This window comes from Glossina fuscipes, unplaced genomic scaffold, assembly GCF_014805625.2.
Source record: "Glossina fuscipes isolate IAEA_lab_2018 unplaced genomic scaffold, Yale_Gfus_2 1, whole genome shotgun sequence".
Classification (NCBI taxonomy): domain Eukaryota; kingdom Metazoa; phylum Arthropoda; class Insecta; order Diptera; family Glossinidae; genus Glossina; species Glossina fuscipes.
The window spans coordinates 41,142,430-41,152,488 of record NW_023998415.1 but is presented as its reverse complement, the minus strand read 5'-3'; the positions used below and the strand labels follow the sequence as shown (position 1 = coordinate 41,152,488).

General features: G+C 34.0%; 1 protein-coding gene and 1 long non-coding RNA gene across 2 annotated transcripts in view; one reads left to right on the top strand and one right to left on the bottom strand.

The window, feature by feature from the left end:
• Positions 1-3,883: 3,883 nt before the first annotated feature.
• On the bottom strand, positions 3,884-6,038 carry LOC119645295 (signal recognition particle 54 kDa protein). The gene is made up of 2 exons (XM_038045429.1): positions 4,985-6,038; positions 3,884-4,920 (listed from the first exon to the last, which is right to left on the bottom strand). Exons 1-2 carry the CDS (start codon positions 5,900-5,902, stop codon positions 4,312-4,314), a joined length of 1,527 nt encoding a protein of 508 aa, XP_037901357.1. The 5' UTR covers positions 5,903-6,038; the 3' UTR covers positions 3,884-4,311.
• Positions 6,039-9,688: 3,650 nt separating this feature from the next.
• LOC119631437 overlaps positions 9,689-10,059 on the top strand; it is a 1,138-nt gene continuing 767 nt past the window's right edge. Inside the window, exon 1 of the long non-coding RNA XR_005246653.1 lies at positions 9,689-9,791. This is a non-coding gene — a long non-coding RNA (uncharacterized LOC119631437). The remainder of the gene's footprint in view (positions 9,792-10,059) is intronic.

Sequence of the window (10,059 nt, the reverse complement as noted above, 5' to 3'; positions counted from 1 at the left end):
AATGGATATATTGTCTTTTTAATTAACCATTGGAATGATTCATTCATTTCGAAAGTGAGGCAAGTCTCTCTAGGTATAAAAAAAAACTTGAATTTCCAATAACTTTGAATGAATGCATGAATGGAACAAGGATCGAAGAAAGAAAGGATTGATTCGCGGAAGCAAGGAATTAAGGACGAAAAATATCTATTAGCTATGCAAACCTTTAATTACCTCGCAAGAGCAAAAAAAAAAAAAAAAATTAACTTACCCCACAGCTCATAATATAAACAGCTTATATAATATGAATAGATTCCTTATTAGCGTAATAGCATTTTATTTGAAGTATCGTTTATCGATAGCTGCACATTTCTCTTGTCTCTCTGATAGAGCATGAATTCCATGTAGAAAGGACTATTGATGTTTTCAGGCTCCATTTTTTGTGTATGTTTACAAGAATAGAAACGTGAAGTCGCCTGTTAAAGGCAACTTCAATCAGAAAGAGCAATGTCTGTGGAATAGAATGGGGTTAAAACAGCGCTTCAATTTTTCAATAGGTCATCGAACTTTTTTCCACTAAAAATTCAATCTATATTGCCTTATGACAATTGTGTAGACTTTTTCTCTAATATTCAGCCCAATATCATGACTTGTTGCTAGATAGTCTTCTGCTAGAGTTGTAAATTCTGTTCATCTGTTCATGATACCAAACGCGAACGATTGTCTTCTTCCCGTCACAATTCATGTTCTTTGAAAGCTTTGAAAGTAAAGATTATATTAAAAAAATGAAGTGCATTAAATCTAGTCCGTAAGCGTTCATGTCCTACATTCAACGAAATCGCCCTCAAGAATGATACAATTATTCTAACATTCCCCCAGTCTTTTCTAATGTAGTGCTTCCATCTCAAAATCCACAAAATATGTTTCAGTCTCCGCGATGATCTCATCGTTAGATCTAAATCATTTTTTGTGGGACATGGCTTGAGGGCTGCAAGCAAACAATAGGCATTCGGGAGCGGATCTCGAGATTACGCACAGAGAATGGCAACAATTCGGACAAGCTGTACTTTGTGGCAATTCCCCCTTGAATTGAGACAAACGGCCCACATAACATTCGCAAACCATGTACTTCTCAAAACACGGAGATCATTCTTCGCAAGGAGAAGCCCGGCTTTTTAGCAAAGTATTACATAATGTTTTCCGTTTCTTTCTCTCGTTAAGCCAAAAACATTGCACTGCCAAGTTTCTCAAATAGTCAACGCAGGTGAAATTTGATTCTTCAAAGGCTGCGTTATGCGACTATGTGTACGATTTTGAGCACAAACCCTGATGGATGCCGGACACAAACCAACCAGAAACAGAATAATAGGACATTTGGGACACACTAAGAGAATGAAAAAAACAAGCACTCCGAATATATATATATATATATAGTGTAAGACTATGTAATGTTTCAGTTCAATTTATAGCAATGAATCAGGGATGTAACTTCGTACGTGAAAGTTAGCTTTCGCTTGTCGTATCGTATGGTACGTAAGTATACCATAATTGCTCTTGGAAGTTTTCGTGAACAAGTGTGCCAGATGCGTACGATGATGATGGTGTCCGATCTTTCCACATATCTTAAAATCGGATATCTGGTTTTTCTCCACAAGTTCATCCAGACTCGACCACCAAGAGATTTACATAAGAAAGTTTAGTTCGCGAAATTTGAACGGACAATAAATTTAAACCTACCTGAACACAAGTACTTAATATCAACAAGACTTTTCTTCGTTAATGCTGCAAAGCTATGCACCTCGTTCCCGCTCCATATCAAAATGATTGTTAGCCTCAATAAGTTTAAAGCAGCTGTAAAAGACTCTTAAAATCCAACACTTACATCTGCGTGCTGGCTTTATTTCTTATATTGCGCTATATAGTTACATTATCTATATATCTTTATCTTTGCTGTTGCTCTCGACTCGATCGCTTTACGGGAACACCAACTTTTGATTATAGTATTGCATAATTGAATCACTATCACTAATAGTTATTAATATTACGTAATAAGTGAAATTAAAGTAAAGTAAAACTGAACTTTCCTTTTTCGGCTTCACCTAGCTTTGAAACTATTTGAGCAAATTTACTCTAGAGTTGCATATAGCCACCAAGATTCGTCATGACATATCTTTTTTAAGTTCCGTTCAGCAGGCATGGGTGATTTAATTGAATTCCTCGTGATGAGCGATTACAGACTTCTACACGGGTCATAATTCCCATAGATACCATGCGTATCTTCGACACCGATTAATGTAGATTCTGCCAGGGTACGAGCGAGACATCCCAGCACACTCTATATGAATGTAAGCCCATCTACAGAATCAAGTATCACGTCTTTGGCGAGCATTTTATAACGCTGGACACTAAAACAGGAGGAATACTGGCACGAGCGGGTACAAAAGAACCTTTAGGTCCCGGTACGCATGGCAAACCGTTCCTCCAGTTGTTGTTACTTGAGTTTTAAAACAAATTGAATTCCTTTGGATAACGTTAGCAATTCAACGAATCCAAGAAAACTATTTATTTTTAAATTCGAATGTAACGGACAAGAATTATTGTTTAAAGAATTAATAAAACTTACATTTTGAATCCACCTAACCTATAGCGCCCCACCAGTCCACATATCTAAGGCTGCTCTAATTCGCAAATCTTTCTAGTACAAAAATCGAAAAATATTACTCATACGAATTGAATTCCTGCGCGTATAAGATCAGAACAATTAAAGAAATCGAACAAAATTGTCCTTTTTTTTTTTCTTAAATTTTGGTAAGCAAACAAGGTCACTGTTTGCGAATAATGTTAGATTGGACTTAAGTTACTTATCAATTTTCATATCTGCTTTTCATATATTCAAGTTATATAATTCAAAATTTGTATTACGACAAAAGGTAAGCAGGGAGTGTGAAAACAATGTGGTCCATGAAGGGACAAATAAACTTTGTATTTGGATTTGTAAAATTATCGGAATTAGATTCTTTAAGATTTGACAAACCTTCTTGAAGTTTTGCTTTGGAAAACAGGAATTGCTTATTTCTTTGCGAGCAGAAATGTGAGAGGAACAAAGAAACTTTCAATGCGACTTTTAAGATAACAATATTAAATCTGATCAAACTGATCCGTATTTTTAAAAATTAACACTTATATACCTTACTAGGCAGCGGCAAGTGAAAGAAGCATATATCGGATGAAACGACAATCGATGTTTCGCTATGAGTTAAAATGAAATTTCCCTGATATACTATACAAGAATTTTTCCTATAATGACAGATCAAAACAGAGTCATGAGTGCTGCAGCTTAATTTCTTAAGTGTTTCTTAAATTGGGATAGTATTAGTTAAGATAAGGTGGATAAGGTGTAAGATCAATATTTAACGAAAGGAACTGTCGTGAAAATCGTGAAATATTCGATACACATCGAATCTAAAAAATCAATGTGAAGTGATCCATAGTTCGGATAGTTATAAACCGAGATAAAGGACGACTCCTATTATAGTATCTCCAAGTGATTTATTTTAACGATCTTTGTTTCCGATATATTTCCGAGTTGTTCTAATTTCTCTATACGGAATTCTTATTGCCTTAGGCGACATCTTCCCATTACTTAATAATGTTGCCTGTGACTTTCTTGCCGTTGTACAAAATTATAAGCTGATAAGTAGTTTCCCAGTTCTTTAATATTTTAAGGAGCATCAAACGTGTCATGCAGTTTTTCTTTTCGCCTTAATCCGCCTTAAACAGACAAACTGAGATCGTGTTATTATGAAAGTCCCCTCAAAATTCCGCGTATGAAGAAAAAGTAAACAATTGTTTAAAAATGCTTAACAAAAAACGCCCAGTTTTATTAATATTCTTTCTGATGCATTTATGCGATATTAATGAGAATATATGAACATTCATGTCATATATACACAAATTACGTTGTGATTAAATCCGACTTTAATGATATCGGCTATTTCTTTTTAAGATAAACCCAATTAGTTATACGCAGTTTACAATTGCAATAAATAATAAACATTTTTTCGTCTTTTGCTGAGCTTCACAAGCTCGGAAACATTTTAAACAAAATTAAAACAAGTAAACGTCTTTCTTTGAACAATTTCCCCAAAACCGCATGCACGTCTTTGGAGATACAAATAAGATGATTATATTCTAAGCTTAGATATTTGTATATTTCGAAAGGTGAAATAACATGTAATACCAGTAACTTAAATCGAGAAATGAAACAATATATTAAGGTAGAAAATTTTACAATAAGGGAAGTGCGAATAAGTTATCTGTTAAACGTGAATTTCATTTCCCACCGAAACCGCCCATTAAATTCCCTAGCCCACCTAGACCGCCAGCTGCTCCTTGTTGTAGCTGACGCATCATATTCTGTAAACCGCCAACACCACCCATTTGCTGCAGCATACGCGGATCAATCATTTTCGCCATTTGTTGATTGAGCTTGGCCATTTGCGTGGGATTAACGTTTTTGGTCATATCACCCTGTTTGAACAATCCTTTAACTCCGCCCATTTTCTTGACAACTGCGGCAAATTTCGTATAATGCGATATAAGCTCTTTAACTTCACGTTCCAGAACACCAGATCCTTGGGCTACACGGACAATGCGCGTTGGTTGCTTACTAAATAGTTTGGCACCGTCGCGGTTATCTAATTCGCCATCGGACATACTATCCATCATTGTCATCATACGTTTAATACGAGCCATAGACTCTTGTTCACCTCCCTTGGTCATGAAATCTTGCGAGAAACCTGGTATCATTCCCATAATTTGAGAGAATGGTCCCATTTTCATAATATTCTGAAATTGTTCGTACATGTCACGTATTGTAAATTGGCCATGCTTAATCTTCTCAAGTAGTTCTTCGTTGCCATCTAACTTTAATTCGTTGACCTTCGATAACGTTGAGAATATATTAATTGCCTTTAATATTATTAGAAGATCAAATGCCATTTACCTTATCAATTAAGCCTTCAATATCGCCCATACCCAGCAATTTGCTAACGAAAGGTTTAGTTTTAAAGGGTTCCATATCGTCAATGTGTTCACCCGTGCCTATAAAAATGATTGGTGATCTTGTGGCAGCGACAGCTGATAATGCACCTCCGCCTTTGGCATGCCCATCTAATTTTGTTATAATGACTGAACCGATGTCTACCTTTCCTTTGAAAGCCTTGGCCTGGGCTTCGCAAGCTTGACCAATCGTGGCATCCATTACGAAGATGATATTGTCTGGATTAATGGCATTGGCCACCGCTAACATCTCTTCGAACAGCGATTCTTCTTGCTTGTGACGTCCAGAGGTATCGACAATTATCATTTCAAAACCTTCCCTTTTGAACATTTCGACGCCCTCTTGGGCAATGACCACAGGGTCAATTTCTGTGTAGCTACCGTAGAACGGTATACGCGCCTTGGTAGCATTCTGTTTAATTTGATCATAAGCGCCGGCACGAAATGTATCTGCACATACTAAACACGACTTCCAGTTGCGCTTTTGATAGTGATAAGCTAACTTGGTGCACGTTGTGGTCTTTCCCGATCCTTGCAAGCCCACAAACATAATCACGTTGGCCTTACCTTTAACTGGTTGATATGGCTTTACACCAGGATCAACTAGTTTTATTAACTCCTTAAAAACCGCACTCTGAATCATACGCCTTTTATTCAAACCACCGGCCATCTCATCGAAATCAATAACTGCTCGCACATTTTCACGCAATTGCTTAACCAATCGTATGTTTACATCTGCCTCCAGTAAAGCTGCACAAATTTCCTTAAGCATAGAATTGAGAGCCTCCTCATTAATAACTGTGGCTTTGCTCAAAGAGTGCAAGGCAGTAGTGATTTTTCTACCCAAATCTGCTAAAACCATTTTGGAACCGACTTTAACAACACACACACACTGACAACACTATTAATTTTTCGTTTTTATCTTCCTGCTATTAGTTTTTCTTCCCGTATAAGTGAAATTTCTAAAATTTGCTTAAACGTATAAAAAGAAAATTCAATTACTTGCTTTCCTTTCAACGATGTTATCGTATTTTGACACGTCGAAGTGGTGTTGCCACATTAAAAAACTACGATGAAACCTGAAGGATATTATTATTTACAAAATAAGGAGTAAAAATAGTTCTAAACAAATCTTTTGCGGATTTCTGTATTATCTGTCCATTGCCTTTAATAATCTCTAGAATATATAGAAAAAAATTAAGAGAAATTATTATAATATTATCGCAATTATATACTATATTACATCTATTATAGGAAGTTGAACGCATGCGAACTTAACAACATTTAAGTAACTAACAAAAGGTGATAAGTAGATATTTGTAGACAAAAACTTGATTCAAAAAGGTTACATATAATGATAAAAATATTTTATAATGAAGATATGTATAGAATGTAAATCAAGCGGATAATAAATTAAAAAAAAATTCACTAAAAAGGAATCAACGCAAACATTATAAATAGAAGAACGAAGTGTTTTGCTCTTTACGTTTTAACATTAATGAGAGAGCATGCATAATGAAGAAGCATGTAACCGAAACACACGATTACCTAATCATGTAAACAGGCAATAATCGCCATGATTATCGCCTGGTTTTTTAGGAGATAATTGATTATCGCGTAAGGGCTAGTCAGGTACAATCGTCGCCAGCTTTCCAATACTTCCCCTTAAATTTTCCAATACAATGCATTAAAAACTGTGAGAAACGAAAAAGAGAGAACCAAATTGACGTTTATTTGTTTTATAAAGCCAAACTACATATGATAAACAATAACAAGCATGCAAGATGAAACGAATAGAAAACGTTGTAGAATTTGTATTTGACTCACTATATTAACTTAATTCAACTTGATATTTAAAAAAGATTATTACACTTACTATTATCAACTTTTTTTTTCTTTTTCTTTACAATTCACAAATGTAATTTCGAAGATACTATATTTTTTTACATTTTCTTAAATTTTTGAATTAATAATTCATTTTCTAACAGCTGTTTATATTTTTCTTTTGCAGCAGCAACCGCAACTCTAAAAGGGAGATTTGTGGTAACGTTGCTTGGTTTGTACTCAATGCTAATGCAGATTTGCTCTCAGCGACAGCAATTTTGTTGTCGTCAGATTTGACATAATTGAGAAAGCGCAATTGGCAATAATCGCCAGAAACTTTGTCCACACGATTAGATTCTCTTGGGGATTGATGCCTGTTTAGATGATTATCTCCTAGAAAACGAATGTGCAAAGTAATAAGTGTTACTCAGTGCTATATATTGATAATGACTTACAACGAAACGATCAAGACAGAAACAACTAAATGACAGAATGATCCAACATTTTATTCAAAATTCAAACTAGAAGATTATTATGGACTTTTTGCGTTTCTGTCATGAACTATTCTAGTTATGCAATTTGAAGTGCTCTCGGTGCGAGAATTCCGAATTTTGGTATAATATGACTGACTCTTCATGCAAAACCTCAGTATGTGGCGTCTATGCTCGCTGCAGTCATCGTTCGTAAACCAATCGTTCGCGACCTCCATTTTTATATTAATGTCTGCATAATATTCTGTTTGCGTACCTTTCACATTCGCAATAATATATTCCAAAAACTTCATATTTCATACGAAAGTCGTTGTTGCAAAAACTTTCGAAATGAGAAAATTTGCAAACATTCACACACAAAGAAAATAAAAATTAACAGTTATAAATGTTTGTGGCATTTATGCTCCAAAATTTTATATGAGTGGAATACGATTTCACTGATTAATTGTATATTTCGTCTCTCTTTAGCTGTCCTTTAAGTCATTGTTTTAATTTTTCCTTGAACATTGAACGTACACGATATGCCCCATCAGAAAAATGACATTGTTATCATCTATAGTTTTCTCAACACCCACAGTGGACGAATGTGCCGCTTTACATGAAAAAGTTTCATATGTTGGCTTTAAAAGCAGATAATTATCAGCAATTCGCTTTCCGTCGTTCTGTTGTGATATAATTAAATAATTTTATAAGATTCATTTTTCTTTCGCCTAACACTATGTTAAAAAAAATCATGATACGTGTAGAGAAAACTAAGCTAACCGCGTATGAACGGATGACAACATCACGCAATGACACGGAAGCGACCAATTACCTGGGTAAGCTTTGGCTATTTAGTTTCCTCTGGTCCATATATACATACATATTTGTTTGCTGAAAGAAGAAAAAAGACAAGGATCTTGGAAAAATTCATTTAAAAGCGTAAAAGAAATTTAGGTAAAATTTTTAAATAAATTTGCCACGTATTTTGTCATGGACCATGAAAAGTAGAATCTTTGAATAGAATCTTTATTAAGCAAAAATCATAAGATGAACTTTGAAAAATTTAAATTATAATTACAATTATTTTTAAGGAAGAATATCCATCCGGTCAATTAGCAGCTGGCCTTCATTTAATTTCTGATAAGCGATTCTCCTCAAAAGATGGCGCAAAAATATATTTGTCATTGTCCTTTCAGGAAAGCAGCTGAAAGACATTTCGGCCAATCAATCAGAGACCAAACCATCTAATCAATGTCTAGCAAGGAATAGCTGTTATTATATTGGTTTAGCTTAATAGGACAAAGAAAATACTAATGGCTAACAATCCTTAATAAAGGGACTCAAAAAGATATAGGAGAGGATATAGTGAAGCTTTGCAACGGTAACAGTGACACATGAATCAATTAAAGGATGAGAACGATATTGCCACCAGATATCCTTGTGAAAGACGATCTCTTGTTAGATCGAAGAGGGTCAAAAAGAAAAAAAAATTCTAAATCGTTTCCTTAAAGATAAGGTGCCTGCCTGTTAAGTTAATGTCATTGGTTTATGACTATTATTATTATTATTATTATTATATTTATTATTAGATAAGCAATAAATTCTTAAACTCAAATTAAGATGAGGCCGAGTAGATGTTGAATTATTTTGCAATGCGGAAAACTTTCAGATCGCGTAAAGACCGCGCTTATCGTCAAGCTAAGCAATTTCGAAAACGTGATTTATTAAGTAAGCTTGTAAGCAATGATCATGAATAGCAGGATTACAATCGTTCTCTTTGGCTTAATCAGTACTTATAGTAGAAATGTGTGATTGTGAATTATAAGTGAACGTTAACGTTCCGTTAATCATTTGTCTTTGCTTGCTTATTTGCTTTTGACGCTTTTTACAGCTTTCGTAATCAACTTGAGTTCAAATAGGATTCGAATATGAGTTACATGCGTGGGATAAGACTAGAGATATAACGCTAAGCGAACGAGATTTTTTATTTACTTACGAAAGCTTTATGTTTTTATTTTAAAAAAAGAAAAAAAAAAAAACAAAATATAATATGACTTACAAAACATATAATTCTTTGCTTATTTATTTATTTTTTTTTCATCCCTTTGGGCAGATTCTTATCATATTTTGAATATTAATTATATTTTATAAATATCAGTGATATATATAATAATAATTATGATATGTTTAACTGCCGCACCCGTTAAAAGAGAGAACTTAAGCGCATGTTTTTAACGTCCTTTGTATATGAAGAAATTAGCGCTATTTCGCCTTAAAGGCCCTTAAGCATTTCATCGAAGCGGAGAAAGATAGAGTCAACTATATTGACTTTGGTAATATTTTTTCTGCAAATTCATCACAGTTACGGAATTTCGCAGATAAATGTGTATAAAAACATAATCGAGCTTTTGCAAGTACAACCTAGAAAACCATCCACAGTTGGAAAATATCATTGTAAGTGTAAAGAAAGAAAACCCATAAGTAATTTTAGTGTGATTTACTTAATTAAAATTAAAAGAAATTTTTGTGAAAAAGAATTTTCCTTTTTTTTTTTTCTTCCCCCTTTTCCCCTTGCAGACTAATGTTAAAGAAAAGTCTATGAAATAAATAAAAACAATTGAACGAAAAATTTGCAAAAATTATTAAAAAAAAAAAAACACTTAATCAACATACAGTAAAAAGCAATTATTAATTAATAATAATATAAAAAAAAAAATATACA

Coding starts and splice junctions, on each gene's coding strand:
- LOC119645295 (XM_038045429.1), bottom strand. CDS start 5,902: ATGGTTTTAGCAGATTTGGGTAGAAAAATCACTACTGCCTTGCACTCT. Junction 4,921..4,984: donor TTGAAGGCTTAATTGATAAG/GTAAATGGCATT, acceptor ACGTTATCGAAG/GTCAACGAATTAAAGTTAGA.